Source organism: Salvia miltiorrhiza, chromosome 6 (assembly GCF_028751815.1).
Source record: "Salvia miltiorrhiza cultivar Shanhuang (shh) chromosome 6, IMPLAD_Smil_shh, whole genome shotgun sequence".
Taxonomy (NCBI): domain Eukaryota; kingdom Viridiplantae; phylum Streptophyta; class Magnoliopsida; order Lamiales; family Lamiaceae; genus Salvia; species Salvia miltiorrhiza.
This window is the reverse complement of record NC_080392.1, coordinates 35882008-35898891: the sequence shown is the minus strand read 5'-3', so window position 1 is coordinate 35898891 and position 16884 is coordinate 35882008. Positions and strand designations below refer to the sequence as shown.

The window sequence follows — 16884 nt, the reverse complement described above, 5'->3', positions numbered from 1 at the left end:
ATTTTGGAATTCTAAATAGGAATCTGCACAGATTTTGGACGGATTTTAACAAGAATTTGACGTGATTTTTACGGATTTGAAATAAAAAATCCTAGCGATCGTTGGCTTTAAGTGAGCGCTGGACCTAGCGCACAGTGATCACTGGATGCCAGCGACCGCTGGCTTATATTTCAGCCGGCGATCGCTGGCTTATATTTGAGGATCAGTAGTTATGACTGCTGGAGGTCGTTTACAAATAAACTTTTTGTACCTACAATTGAAAATGATCTCCAACATAGTGCTCAAATTTCAGCCGACAAAAAATGCTTTTCAAAACAAGTATATGCATATTTGGTTTTCCATCAATAGCTGCTGCACATTTAATCTATTAAGGTAGAACGAAAATAAGGTATTCGCATTCCAGAACACAACCTATAGTTAGTAACTGCTGCATGATCTAATAACTGGGTGCCAGCGACTACTGCAACCCAGCCGGCACTGGCTTCTTGAGCTACGGTCGTGGTAACCCAGCCGGCACTGAAATATGAAATCTTGCGAATTCTCATCGTCGGAGGTCAGATTTGTTCATGTGTATGTTTTGAATGAAATCAATGAAAATCAGTCCAATTATAATATTCATAGATTTTTAAATACCTCTAGATTTTCATAGATTTTTAAAAGTCTGAAACGAATACCTCTAGATTTTTATAGAATTTTAAAAGTCTTGAACGAATACCTCTAGATTTTCATAGACTTTTAAAAGTCTTGAACGAATACACCCAGATTTTAAAAGTCTGCAGAAATCTATTAAAATCCTGAACGAATACACCCTCCTAAATTAAGTTTGGATATTTGTATATAACTACTAATATTTAAAAAAATATTTGTTTAGATATGGTCTGTGAGGGACCAATATGCTTAATAGTAATTGTTTCCATCGCTTGAATTGTGAAGATCTTTAATTGAGTCGTATTCATTTTCGGGCCGTGCCAACGAAGTTGAGTCGTTTCTTTTTTTAAAATAAATTAAAGCTACTTTTTCATTCACTCTATTTTTTATTTTACTTTTTCATTCATTTCTTCTCTAAATATTAGTTTCTTAAATCTCGGGCCAAAAGAAACGTCTCACCTTCGATAGGATGGAGGAAGTGTTATTAATAATCATACAGTCGGTCTTGGGTGCGACCGTCGCATAGCAATGCGACGGGTCAACCCGGATCGTGTTTACTTATGTCCAAATTTAACATACAGAAACATAATTGTTACTTGGCGCAATTGGTTAAGCTTTCGCCCATATTTCTAAGGGCGCGGGTTCGACCCCCAGCGGCTACAAAAAACTTTTGTTGTTTCATTTTGTATTTACTTTGTTTTGTATTTGCTTATTTTGCATTTTTCTTTAAAAAATAAATTCTGTTTTTCTTTACAATGTTATTCAATTTTTTTTTTGTATTTAACAAATATTTTTCATAATACAAATATTTACTTTCAAACAGTATAATATATACATTTGTTAGCACACATATATATTCATATTATTATAAGGACTTACGTAATTTCATTTAATATAAAGTAGAATATTTACTAAAACCCTAAACATTAAACACTAAACCCTAAACACTCGATTGATTGAGCTTAGAATATCAAATAAATGACTATTTTCATACAGTATAAGTATTACATTTTCTAGACGTAATGTTTACTTTCATTGATAATAAGTATTACTTTTCATATTATTAATTAAGAAGTACAAAATACTAAGAAATTTTAAGTTTAATTTAAAAAACAATAATTTTACATTTCATAATACAATATTCACTTTTAATTAGTATAAGATATACATTTTATGGCACAAATGTATATTCATATTAATATAATGATTTAATTTCATTTAATATAAAGTATTATATTTTTTAAACCCTAAATACTAAATTCTAAACCCTAAACATTAAGCACTAAACCCTAAATACTCGATTGATTGAATTTAGAATATCAAATAAATGACTGTTTTCATACATTATGAGTATTACATTATGTAGACGTAATGTTTACTTTCATGAAGATAAGTATTACTTTTCATATTATTAATTAAGAAGTACAAAATACTAAGAAATTTTATGTTTAATTTTGAAAGTAATAATTTTACATTTCATATACAATATTTACTTTTAATCAGTATAAAATATACATTTGGCACAAATGTATATTTATATTAATATAATGATTTAATTTCATTTAATATAAAGTATTATATTTTCTAAACCCTAAACACTAAATTCTAAACCCTATACATTAAACAATAAACACTGAAATAAAAAACAAACTTCAAAACCCCAATTTTTATTTAAGAAAAACAATAAAAACGCAAAGTAAGGAAAAATAAAAGAAAAAACTGAAGAAAAAAAAAACCAAAGAAAAAAGAACAAAAAAATATCAAAAGACCCAAATTTAAAAAATAAAAAATAGTAAAAACGCAGTGTAAGGAAAAAGAATAGAAAAAACTGAAATGAAAAAGAATAGAAAAATACTGAACCCTAAACCTAGAATACTAAACCCTAAATACTAAATACTAAACTCTAAAACTTGATTACTAAACCTTAGACCTGGAATACTAAACCCTAAACCCTGAATACTGAACCTAAACACTGAATACTAAACCCTAAACCCCGAATACTGAACTCTAACCAGATTATTTATATTTGTGAAGCCTAATAGTTACTTTTCTTATCCAAAATGTATACTTAATTACCTAATATAGGTATTTGGCTTATGTCAATATATTTACCTCCTTTGATGAAATATTTTCTACAACCTAACCACTGAATATTGAACCCTAGACCTAGAATACTAAACCCTAAATACTAAATACTACTCCCTCCGTCCCAATAAAAGTGGCCACTTTTATTTGGGCACGAAGATTAAGAAACTTATTGTTATGAGTTAATTGAGTGTGGTCCACCAAGTTTAATGAGATAATTACTTTCCTCCATCTGACTTCTTCTCCACAAACCACCACAAACCAACTCTCCGTCGCCGGCGACCACCGATCAGCAAACCTCCCCCAAATTCTCCCCTTCTCTTTGAATTGAATCAACATCCCTCTTATACTTCCCCAAACCAGAACAAAAAAACGAAAAGAAAAAGGAATCTGTAATAATCAAAAATATGATCCAAATGACCAAATTCACGAGCACCACCACCACCCTTAGATTCAGGAGCACCGGCCACCGTCGCCCGACGCAGTGAAGGGAAATGAGTCGCCGCCTGAACTCTAGCTTCTTCCCCAAACTCTAACCACCGATTCTTTCGATTTCTGGCCACCATGGATCTGACATAAAATATGTACAGAGAGGGAGAGAAAGGGAGAGAGAGAATTTGTGGAATTAGGGTCGCCGCCGCTCCTTCACCTTCACAGGCGAGCGTCGGCTCCCATCAAAAGCCCTAGCCTCGAAATCAGCGCACAGGCAAGCTTCGGCGCCCATCAAAAGCCCTAGCCCCCAAATCGGCCGCGGCGGCAAAGAGCGAACCCGCGCCGCCCTCGCGACCCTCCGATTCGAGCCCTAGATCCTCCATGAATCGGCGCCACCGTGAATCGACGCCGCCATTAAACCCCCAAAGCGAATTCAGACTGGGTGAGTGTGAGCGCAACGAGAGAGAGGGAGAGAGCAGAGACGAGTGAGAGGGAGGTCGGGGACGGGGCGGCGGCCGGCGCTGCTGTCATTCGCCGGAGAAGAAATGAGACAGAGATGAAGAAAACGGGAGGAGGGAGGAGGGAGGAGGGGGGAGGGACCGAGTGTGCGTGTGTTTGTGTGTGTATTTGAGTAGTGTTTAGGTTTAGTTAGAAGCTTTAATTAACTTAATTAATATATGACTTAATTAAAGTAAATATTCCATTTTAGGAAAGTGGCCACTTTTAGTGGGACAAACCAAAATGGAAAGGTGTCCACTTTTATTGGGACGGAGGGAGTAAATATTAAATACTAAACCTTAAAACTTGATTACTAAACCCAAATGAGAATATTTACTTTTGTAAGGCTTGACATTTACTTTTCTTGCCACAAAAGTATACTTACTTTAATATAGATATTTTGCTTATGTTAATATATGTATTTTGCTTAAAAATCAAAACACTTAATTGATTGAGTTTAGATTCGTAATTAAATAATTATTTTCGATTAGTATATGAAGAGGTTTAATATACGTATTTAATTATCAAACAGTATTACTTTTTCTAAAAGTAATGTTTACTTTTATTGAATATAAGAATTACTTTTGCAATTTATAACACTTGAAGATAAAAACAAATTTTAATATCCGTAATAGGAATAGACATCGAATTACTACAAGACATGCATTTGCAAATGTTTCCATTTTCATTAACTGTAAGTGTTACTTTTTTTAGAAGTAACATTTACTTTTCCTGAACAAAAGTATTACTTTGAACAAATATTAAAGCGAAAACTAAAAGTGGTACTAATCATTACAGCTGCATATTCAAAAACATTTCATAATCAGCATAAGAACTCCAATTTAGTATCAATTCATACTAACATCTAGTTAACCAAATCAACATAAGTATTTATTTTTAATTAGTATAAATTATACATTTGTAGACAATACTGTCTACAACATGTAGACATGGCGTGAATTCTTGCAGATTTGCAACAATGGATTTATCCTAAATAGCTTGAACTCGTTGGAGAGGAGCAATCTGGTGGCCTCCGCCCAACTCACATCCACATCCATTGCAGAACGTCAAAATGAATCTCCTAGTTATTTATAAACAAGATTCACATCAAAAGCTATAATTACTTTCAATGGTGTTCCTTTCCACTCTTGCTCAGCCTGCAGGTGCTTTACTACTTTCTTCTCTCTTGCTCTTGTTCCACATGGAGCAATAAAAATTAGCACCGGTTATCTTTTCGGACCAGATCCAACGGCGGCTATCCCTGAAAATTCGTCCCCTTCAATACCACTAGAGTAGACGAAGCCGCTGGCAGCGGCGATGCGGAGGATCTGGCCGTCCTTTTGAGGACGGAGGAGACGCAGCGGTAGGAGGCGGGGTCTGCGTCGACTTAGCTCGCCGGAGATGGAGAAACAGCAACGTGAAGCGAGGAAGGAGAAGGGGAGGCGTGAATGATAAGGGAGGAAGAGAGAGAGAGAGATCTGTGCTTCTTGAGAGAGAAGTAGAACCGAGAAACAGCGAAAAAATAGGAATTAGGAATTAGGTTTAAACTGGAAGGGGGGGGGCAGGCTTGGGCGGTGGGCCGGGTATCTAATCGGGCCGGGCGAACCAGTCGTATGCTGTGCGACGGTCGCACGCAATAATTTGCGATAATCATAAAGTATATGGATAATTTATGTGAATGTAAAATCACAATCACCACGCATTGCGCCGAGGTACACTGGTACAATTAAAATATAAAACAGTTAAATTGGCAACTGATTTGGACCGTTGGGAGCGTTCGAGAATGAAGATTACAGTTAAAACTGGCAGAGCAGCTAACGATATCCATTTCCCAACTCCGCAAATGAGAGGGCTCAACTAAATCGGGGGGAAAAATTAGGGTTACGGCTCTGAATTCTTTCGAATGGAGAGCCTAATCTATGCAAATTCAATCCCTTTCAAGCTCCACGGCAGTTCCCCACTGAATTCCCGCCTCGCCTCGCCTCGGAAACTCGCTCCGCCGCCGGAATCGCGCCGGTTTGGTCCGCTCTCCGCCACTCTGCATCCCACTTACTTGGTTTCCACCGAAAAAATCGATGAACTCCCGGCGAAAAAGTCGCGAATTTCCGTCGATGTGGGAAATGCGGTAAAGGATAAGCCGCAATTCCTCACACTGATTGCTCAGAAATTATCTCAGTGGCGGAAGGTACTGACGTGAGAATTCTTCTGTTTGTATGTTTATGGTTCTCTGAATTTGTTTGATGGTTTGCATTTTTGCTTTCTGTACATAAGCTTGAAAATTGGTGTTAGCATTGCTTTGGTAAGTCTGTGAAAAGAATAGGAAACAGAAATAACCAGAGATAGTAGCTATGTTATTAGGATGAACTCTTTACATATATATAACTCGACCTAAAATGCGTTGGTGAGTTCGAATCAGAACTCATTTTTTGGTCACTAGTTCACCAACTAGATCACCTGTTAGGCAGTAATGAGAATAATTTTGAAGTAATGTTGTTGTGGATGTGAAAAGTGAAGCCTTAAAACCGTTGGGGGCATTTACTTTTCATAGTTGATAAGATACGTGATTGAGTATTTTTTATCCTCATTATTAGGATTTTTTCAATCTTTACCCTTTCAATGGGATATGGATCAAGCAAAATTAGCTTTAAATGATACAAATTTAATTATCACGGGCCTTGGAATCCTCGGAAGTAAACGCCTCTTTAGTCTTGAATTGAGACTATGCTAATATTTTGGGTCCAAAATTGTGTATTTCTCTTAAATTCTTGAATAATACTTTGCTTATGGTTTTCCACAATCTGTTAATTTACTGCATTGCTCATATTATGTAGATAACTGGCTTCCTCACTGCCTAGTTGTGTAGAGAAAATGGATAAGATCATGTTGAAATTGAGGGAGTTAAGAATCATCAAAGACCAAGTTCCTAAATTTATAATTGTAGCTTCACGAACAGTATTTCAGTATTTGAAATGCTAGTTTTCCATAAACTACTCTTTCTTTATCTCAGGTGTTCAGAATTGGGAGAGTGTTACTAATATCAACAATATTTTTGACATCTCTCCATCTGGCATTGATGCTACCGGCTTTTGCTAGTTTCCCAGCTGCTAACAAAGCCGGAGGTGCAGCTGCAGTCACAGTAGGTAGTAGTCTCATACGCCATGAGTTATTCAGCAGTGCGTGGACTGGTTTTCTTGCAGGTTGCTTGCACACACTATCGGGTCCTGATCATCTTGCTGCCCTAGCTCCACTCTCAATCGGGCGAACGAGGATGGAGAGTGCTGCTGTCGGGGCCCTCTGGGGCTGCGGCCATGACACTGGCCAGGTCATATTCGGCCTACTCTTTCTGCTCTTGAAGGATCAGCTTCACATTGAGGTCATCCGGACTTGGGGGACGCGGGTGGTGGGAGTCACTCTGCTTGTGATCGGAGCCATGGGGATAAAGGAGGCTTCCGGAGTCCCTGCTCCCTGTGTCGCGTTGGAAACTGGTGAATACAACGTTGGTGCTTATGAAGCCATTGTGAGCCCATCCGTTGCCACTAAGAAGGTCGGATTCGCCACGTTTGCAACGGGGATAGTCCACGGACTGCAGCCGGATGCCCTGATGATGATCTTGCCGGCACTGGCCCTGCCTTCTCGTCTGGCCGGTGCTGCGTTTCTGGTGATGTTCTTGGTCGGGACCGTGATTGCCATGGGAAGCTACACCGTGTTCATCGGTTCGTGTAGTGAGGCTCTCAAGGATAGGGTTCCTAGAGTGACTGAGAAGCTCACTTGGGCATCTTCCCTTGTAGCCATTGCTCTAGGGCTTGCTATCTTGGTCACCCAATTCTTCGGATTTAGCTTATATTGATCATTTGCTGTCTGAGAATCCGCTATTGGATTCAATTTGTATTGATTTGATAAGAGTTATGTAATTTGTATCCGTTGATGTAAATGGTAATTCCTATTTGCAGCAATGCTCATTAATCTTGATATGCTTATGCATTTTGATATATAAAAGCTAAATCAAAGTGCTAAAGATTTCCTGCGGAAACTTCATAAATATCATCATTAATAACGATTAATTTAATTAAGTATTAATTATATTAGTAGATATATAATTATACGTATATGTAATTAATTTGCTTAAAAAAAGTTTATGTGTCAATCAATAGATTCTTATAATCCGTAAAGTTAATGTAAAGGTAAGGATAAAATTAACTAGCACACATCATATGCTAGTATATATTTTAATTATAATATATATGTGGGGTATATATTAAAATGAGATAATCAAAGTAGATGTATCTAATTTTAATATAATTTGCATAGTTAAATTAATTTACTTATACACAATATATAGTACTCCCTCCGTCCCACTCCAATAGGCTCAATCTAAAATTAGAAATAATTAGGGACTTCTTAATTCTTATTTTATTTTTATTTTTTAAAAATAAAAAGTTACAAAAAATAATTATAAAGTGGACAATACAATAAAATAATTATTTTTCGTAAAATAAAATCCTTTCTTAAAATAAAAATAAAAGTGGATAATTTTTCTTAAAATAAAATCCTTACGAAAAATAATTATTTTTGAGATAGGGGAAGCAAAAGTAATTAACAAAAATTAGGGATGTACTTAAAAGGTTAAAATTGTGTGGATCACACCATTTATCTATCAAAAAAATGAGTTTCTTAATCTTCGTGCCGAAAAGAACCGAGCCTATTGGGCTGGGACGAAGGGAGTAATAATTATAAATATGAAAATGTAATATTAAATTTTTATGCAATTAACTTTTTCTTATATATCACAAAGTATTATTCATCTAGTATATTTTATCAGCCGGGTGCACCGCCTCCTACTATATTTATATAAAAAAAATCTACTACTCCCTCCGTCCCACTCCAAATGTCCCACTTTTCACAATGGGGTGTCCCACTCCAAATGTCCCATACTTTTTTTGGAAATACACACTCTCTATATACTTAATATTTAAACAATTTCCACCAACCCACTTTATCTACTTTATACCCACTTTATCTACTTTATACTCATTTCTTAATCTCCGTGCCCAAAAGTAAGAGGACATTTGGAGCGGTACGGAGGGAGTATATTTTATATGCTTTAAATACGCGGGATATATTTTATAAAGACTTCAACGTAATGTAAAAATATGATTAAATACGCGGAATGCACTGGATTTCTGCGATCTTAGAGCTATAAAAAATGATGTTGACTTTACTTGGTTCAACAAAAGAGATGAAGATGTGGCTATATTTGAGTTATTAGACAGATTCTTTGTCAATGAATCTGGTATGGTGGCCTTTGGGGCTGGTGGAGCGAAGGTGCAAGATTTCTTTGATAGTGATCACAGGGCTGTGGAGTTTAGATGGGAAGACATGGAGGAGAGTATGAAAGGTGGAGGTTTTAAAAGATTCCATTTTGAGCAAAAATGGATGTTGGAAGATTCATTTTCCGTGGATTTTTAATGAATTGACACCCTAGTGGAGGTCAGACACTTCACTCTCGATATTACTTGAGGAAATGGGAGAAGTTTGAATACAATAACCCCTCAAAAAGCTTGAACAACTAAGAAAAAAAAGAGTTGATATGTTGAATCGTCCCTGGCACAAAGATACTGGACATCAGCTAAAATTGCTTAATGCTCAGATTGACCGTCTAGCGGAAGCTGAGGAAATCCATTGGAAACAAAGGTCCAGAGCGAATTGGCTTGGATTTGGGGATCGAAACACAAAATATTTCCATGCGTTTGCCTCTGAACGGAAGCAAAATAATAGGATTCCGGGGTTGCTTGATCCTTTTGGTGAAGTTAAGAAGGACGACATTGACAAAGCGGACATTATTCAGAGCTATTTTGAAGAGCTTTTCAGAACGAATAATCCACCTTCGGATGATATAAGACATGTTAGTGACCTCATATCGAAACGTTTTGATGATAATGAGGTCTCTATTCTGGATGAGCCATACACGAAGGAGGAAGTTTGTAAAGCTCTATTTCAAATGAATGCTCATAAAGCACCGGGCCTGGATGATTTCCCTCATGTCTTCTTCCATAAATTCTGGGGAAAATTGAAGGATCGGTTACGTGAGAGGTGCTTCAAATTCTCAACGGGGAAAATTCCGTTAAAGATTGGAATAAGACTCTTATAGTTCTGATCCCGAAGATTAAAATGCGAAGAAGGTTAGTGACTTCAGGCCCATCAGTTTATGCAACACTATCTATAAGATAGTCTCAAAAGCGGTGGCGAATCGGCTCAGAAGGGTTTTGGGCAGTGTTATTAATGAGACACAGAGTGCATTCGTTTCAGGGAGGATGATAACATATACTCCATCCGTCCCTGAAATAGCTTCATCTTTGGGGACGGCACAGGTTTTAAGGAAAAGTTGTAAAGTGTATATTGATAGTAGAGAAAAAGTGTTATAATTATTATTGAAAGTTGTGAAAATGTATTATAATTAGTATTGGGAGTGGTGAAAAGTGAAAAGTAAGAAAAAATAAATATTATTAGTGGTGTGGTAGTTGTTGTCAAGCCCCAATTCTTTAAACAATAACTATAACTGGGGTACGACTAATCATTGAAATGAACAAGGAAAAAACCTTGTGGAATCCGAATAAAAGGAATAACAATCGGGCATCGCCCCTTTGGATGAAGAAAGACAGACATCCAAGTGATACGAATCGATCCACAAACATAACAACTTCAGGATCACAAGTTTAGTTTCATGCGTCAGATAACCAACATTCATTAACCGAAATACTTGAGAGTCAAATAGTCTAGGTTCAACAGAAGATATCATTTAGAGTCATGGCATAAAGGTCTTAAGTTATGGAAACGAAAGACAAATAAAGGCTAGTGCTACAGCGGAAGTCAAAATACAAGGTTGAACCCTAGCCTCAGCTCGCCTCGTCAACACCAGCCATTAACATGAAAAACATTTGAAAATATTTGGGCTAAGTACTAATGTACTTAGTGGGCTGCAACTTTTGAAACATTTCACAATCTGTACATAGAAGGTTTTAAAGCAAAATAACTTCTAAGCATGTTAAAACATTTCGTATGTATATATATAGTATTATTTAATTGCGCGTAGTTGTCACACTCCTTTTTGTTATTCGCTGTGATCCCGGACCTTTTAGCCACCGACGGATCTCTGTCTCTCGCTTACTTGAATTGAGGGCATAACCCAGACAAGTTTACTTTGACCTCGGGATGCTACCCAGGCAGGCCTCATATTTCTCATGCTCCGGAACACATCCAGCCGAGCACCCTTATAACGCCTCTGGTTAGTGCCCGATGGAGATCAACCCACCAGGTCAACTAACAAGTGTACACAATTCTCAAACAACGTGTTAGGTCATAAGAGAACCTCAATTGATTAACTGTGCGAGCCTTAAACATGGTAGAGTGCACAAAAATATTTATTGGATAAACAATTTGTATTTCATGAAACATTTAAGCTCATTAGCTCAATCATACATTTGAAAAATAAGCCCACCTGTATAGGCAATGCCTGTCGTTTAAATTTTATCTCTGAATCGGAATAGCAGTGCTAGTCCTCACGATCCACGAAGCCTACAAGAAATCTATACTCTTAATAGGTGTCCTGAATCTAATCTTAAGTCATGGTAAAATGCTTAACATTCTATGATTCACTTAGCCGGGTTTTCAAAATTTAATGAATAAATAATTGAAACTAAAATTCTTGAGTTAAGGACACCAACAATATCCGTACTCGATTTTCTTTTATAATTGGAATTATAAATAGAACCAATTAAATCATAAATACTCTTATTGTAAAATATAATGCAATTTCATGTCATACTTAGCATATACTAAGTAATTTACTTAAAGCATGCACATAATAATAATTTAATATTATTATAAAAATTAGTCATTGAATAAATTAATTAAACTAATTAATAGTTCAATTAATTAAACTAGGGCAGCCCAATTAATTTAATTAGTCAAGGCAGCCCAAACTTTTAAAATAATAACCAACCCAAAGAAATTTTAAATAAGGCTCAACTAAAATAAACCCAATAAGCCCAACTGGTTTAATTAAATAAGGGTGATTCTATTCATAGCCCCAATTTTACTCTTGGTAGCCACCTATTTAAATTAATATTTAAAAATAATTTAAATTTTACTAATTTATCCTCTCCTCCATAGCCCCAAATAATTAGAATTATACTCTCTCTACGCAAGCAAGTAGCACAACAATGGCAGCAGCCAAATGAGAGAAGAAGCGCGCCGAGAAGAAACCCGCCGGCGAGAAATCTCCGGCGGAGAAAAAGCCCAGGGCCAGGAAGAAGCTACCGAAAGAGGCCGGCGAGGGGCGTCGCGCCTGGTGCGCACAGGGAATCACGGTTGCTGGACGCCGGATCTGTCGAGCATTGAAGCTCCACACGTTGGCGTCGAGGGCGATGGTTCCTTCGGCGATTGCTGTCTGCTCGAGGGCCGTTCATCGTGTGGAAGAACGGTGTGAAGGCGGATGGCGGAGCTCCCAGTAGGAGACGCGATCTAACGGGGAGATGGGCAGTGTTTTTCATTGCGCCTCCTTCTCGTTTCGCGTCGACCGGCGGCGATTTCCCCAGGGCGGAGGCGGTGTGAGTCGGTGGAGCCGAAGGAGAGGCGACGGGAGTGCGGAAAGTGAGGAGGCTCGGTGGCAGACACGATTTCAGAACGCGATTTGAGTTCTCCGACGTTTCCGTGCGGCGTTAGCTCTCGTGCTGGGGCGGCGGCTGTCGGTGTCGCGGTGGGCAGAGGTCGACGTCGGCGGCGTGTCTGGGCGGCGCTGCACTGGCGGCGTGAAACCTTAAGCGGCGCCATGTTGCAATCAACAGAATCTGAAGCTTCATCAGCTTCCCTTCTGAAAGCTTCGCTCTGCTTAAAGGTCGAAATACACACAAGTGACAGATATACAATGCGGTAGTGGTATCCAAATTCAGCCCTTTTTTGAAGAATTCATTTGATGATATCGGAGCGCAGGGATTGGAACCACCACCCTTCCGTCAAGACAGAATTGGCGTCGCCGACTGGTTGAAAAAAAGCCTCATTTTCGAACATCTTTTCACCTTCACTCTCAAAAAGATGTTTTCTTTTTCTTCGCCACTTTGGGGCTATAAAGTAAAGGCTAAATTGGTAAAATTGTAATTATTTTAAATTAGAGGCTATGAAGAGTAAAATGAAGGCTACAAATAGAATTAGAGCATCCGCAATGGGGTTACATGATAGCCTACTTTATGATGGGGGGACCACATGGTGTAAAGATGTTGCAGTGGGGTTACATGATAGCTTACATGATAGAATTAGTTTTGATAGCTTACATGATAGGCGCGTGCATCACACGCGCCTTACACTATAGAGAAAATGGGCTACACGATAGAACGTGTAGCCCTCGTGTAAGGTGCTCCCGCAACGCTTACACGATAGCACATTTACACGATAGTGCTATCGTGTAGCCATTGTGAGTGCTCTTACCCATTAAATAAAGGTCCAGCTGCTAGATTTAATTAACAATCAGCCCAACTGGAAGAAGCCCAAACCCAACACTCTAACCCAAGCCCAACACCCCACCCCCTTTTCTTCCCCCCTCCCTATCAGACGCGCACACACACACGAACCGATCTCTCTCTCTCTCAAGTTCTGCCCAGATCCTTCTCCCCACCATCGAAATCTGCCGCCGGCGGAGCTCGTCGGAGCAAGCGGCGACAGGCTCCACCTCCCTTCTCCGGCGACTGCAACGACAGCCGCCGCCGTCTCTTATCTCCCTCGGAACTCTCTCCCCTTCTCGGTTCCGCCAAACCCCACCACCGCTGCTACTCCATCGTGCCCGGCGACGAGCGCCGCTCCGGCCACTTCTCCCTCGAACCCCCCCCCCCCCGGTCACTTCCCCTGCTCTCTCTCCTCCTTGGCGACGACGAAACGCCGCCGCCTCCCTCGGCCTCTCTCTCGACGACAGCAACCCCATGGCCGCCGTCGTCCTCCGCCCCTCTCCTCGAATCTCCAGCCGCCGTCGCCCGTAGATCAGGCGACGTCACCTCATCTCGCTCTCAGTCCATCTCTCTCTACCCTCTGCTCACTCCTAAGATCAGACAACAGTGGCGCCAAGCCACCGCCTCCGCCTTCCTGCCTCCGACCGGCAGCAGCAGTCCGCCTACCGCCGGCCGCCTCTCGCTCAGCCAACCAGACACACACACTCACATACTCTTGACACAGCAAGTTCGAAAACGGAATCAAAACGAAGCTTTGAAGTTTTACTTCTTCTTCTTCTCTTTCTTTGTAAAAACATTTATGCTTTTTACATATATGTATATACATGAACAGATGTATGCATATGGATGAAGTATGAAAAGTCATTTTGTTTCAAAGCTTGAGATACGAAATCTGTGACTGTTGTTGTGCATATGTTGCGTTCATAAATGGTTTATATGAAATAAGCTTGAAGCTTTAAGCATGCTGTAGAAATGAAGGTAAGCAGAAGTTCAAGTGGTTACCTTAGCGAAATTCTCAATGGGTGTTTTGGTTTTGTTAGTTGGCTGAAAAATTCATAAGCATATCATCATTGCAATGAAGGGCTGTTGTTCTTAAGAGAGTAAGAGGGAAAAAGAAATTGTTTCAAACTCTTACCTATGTACTTGGAGAGATGAGGACGTTGGGAGGTGGAAGTTTGCAAGGAAAGCCACAATGAATTGGCTCCAGCAATGTCTAATGAGGTGAAGAAATTAGGGACTTGACATGCGTGTTGATCACTAATTTATTTAGCAACTAAATCGCAACTAACACGGTGTAATTGTAGCATATATGTACCAATTGAGTATCGTATCCTCAGGGACTGACACAACGAAATAACTCAGAAAAATCAAATAATAAAGACAACTGATCCTAAGGTAATAAATTCATTAACTAAATCCACATAATAAATCTATTAATCATATTAACCAATTTTAATCCAGTTATGATGAGAGATCACTTAATTAATCAATTACTCTGGCTAGAGCAGCAACGATCGTAGATTAGTAAATTCTCTATCTCCGCTAGGTCTCAAGAAAATCTACTAACTCCCAATAGCTCCTAAGAATAGCTCCCTATGATCCACCTATCTCCACTAGGTCTCAAGGTTAAGATCATATCATACATTCTTGAATCCGCTAAACAGTTATCTCTGCTAGGTCTCAAACCGAATAGCTAAACATGCAAACTATTGATCAGATAATTTACAAGAAATCAAACACCAGGAATTATGAATCATAAACTGGAAGGTAAATAGATATTAACAAATAAATCACATGAATTCAATTAACTATTTACAAACCATTTAATCAGAAAAGAAAACTAGCCAGACATATTAAAATAAAACATAAACATAATTAAAAAGACAACAATTGAAAGAACTGAATTAAATAAAACTGAATGAAAAATATTGAATCTTCAATCATTGCAGAAATCCAATCCAAGTTCTAAAAACTGGAAAGAAAATAAAAAAATCTAAAGCTATATAACTGAAAAACTAAAGCTGAGAACCCTAGATAGGTCAAAAGAGGGCCTATTTAAAGTATCAGGGTAAAATACAGTGCTTGAAACCCAGAAGAACTCCAAAAATCGAAAAACGATGTTAAATTTAGACAAATAGTTGAAGTTCGCGTATTTTCTTGGATTATTCTAAGTTCGCGTTAAATTTAGATTTTGATCAAAATTGGTGTATTCTCATGCAACCTTAAACCTTAAGATTATCTTCGCGTCGCTGCCCAATTTCCAAAAGCTACAGCCGTCGTACAACAACCTCACCGGACCTCTACCCCACTCCTTCTCCGACTCCGAGATTCAGAATCTTTGGTTCAACAATCAGCTGCAGGGCTTATCCGGCGGGATCAATGTCTTCGCCAACGCCTTTTCCGGCGCCATTTCCCTCAATCATGTCGACCACGCTCTCGACCTTCTTCTCCAAAACCTCAATCAATCATGTCGACTGGCGGGATCGATGTCTTCGCCAACGCCACTCCGGATATATGCCGCGCACAAGTAGTAGCCCATCTGGTAGTAGCGATGGTTCGCCTGAAAGAGCACAGGCGGGGCCGTTCCATCCAATACGTCGGCGAAGAGAGGCGACTGGTTGAGAACGTTGATGTCGTTGTTCGAACTAGCGACACCGAAGAAGGCATGCCAAATCCACAGATCGTGGGATGCAACGGCTTCCAAGATCAAGGTTGGCTCCCCTTGACCACCACGTGTATATGCGCCGTGGCACGCCTTAGGGCAATTCTTCCACCCCCAATGCATACAATCAAGACTCTGAGCATCCCGGGAAATCCGTGTCGCGCCTCGTGCATCTGGGTAAGGCGTGTGATGTCCTCCGGCGTTGGACGACGCAGATAATGGGCTCCAAAAGCCCGGATGACCGCCTTGCAGAACTTCTTGAGGCATACACGCCCGGTGGAGTCGGTGACTTTGAGATACTCGTCAAAAGTATCCGCACTGACGCTGGTGGCTAACTGGCGGATAGCCGACATGCATTTCTGCAACGGGGAGAGAGAGTCTCGACCTATTGCATCAGTGGTCATCTGGAAGTAAGTATCTTCACCTTGAACAGCTTCGACGATGCACAAGAACAGCTCCTTCTGCATTCGAAAATGCCGTCGGAAAAATGTAGGTCCGTACGTCGGATTGTCGTTGAAGTAGTCTTGCATAAGACGTAGATGGGCTTCCTCTCGATCACGATGGACGTAAGATCGGAGACGTTTCACACATCCCGCCTCTGGCGCCGGCTGGGCGTAGATGTGAGCAAGCAATTATTTCTGCAACTCTATCTCCTCCATGATTGCGTGAGCTACACCGTCGGATGAATCAGACGAAGAACCGTGGTCGGATTCCGCCATTGTTGGAAGAAAAAATAAGAAAAGGCTTGAAGTGTAGATTGAAAGAGGAGAATTGTGGAGTGAAAGTGAGGAAGAAGAAGGAGGAAGATAGAATATAAAGAGAAGAAAAAATTAAAAATAAATAAATAAATAAATTCGAACGGTCAAATTTGACACGAAAACCGAGGCAGTCAAAGCTGCCTTCAAATTCAAAATTCAAATATTCAATTTTTTTTAAAGGCGCGTGTAAAACACGCGCCTATTTTCAACGGTTGATCGGGCTACACGATAGAACGTGTAGCACTTGTGTAAGTGATGGTTGCATCGGCTTACACGATAGCAGCCTTACACGAGTAGGCTGCTATCG

The 16884-nt window shown here is 39.5% G+C and overlaps 1 protein-coding gene across 1 annotated transcript; it reads left to right on the top strand.

Annotated features, from left to right (window-relative positions):
- Positions 1 to 5418: 5418 nt before the first annotated feature.
- LOC130989299 (chloroplast protein FOR GROWTH AND FERTILITY 2-like) lies at positions 5419 to 7616 on the top strand. The gene is made up of 2 exons (XM_057913261.1): positions 5419 to 5848; positions 6671 to 7616. The coding sequence occupies exons 1-2, from the start codon at positions 5567 to 5569 to the stop codon at positions 7508 to 7510; spliced, it is 1122 nt and encodes a 373-aa protein (XP_057769244.1). The 5' UTR covers positions 5419 to 5566; the 3' UTR covers positions 7511 to 7616.
- The last annotated feature ends 9268 nt before the right edge of the window (positions 7617 to 16884 follow it).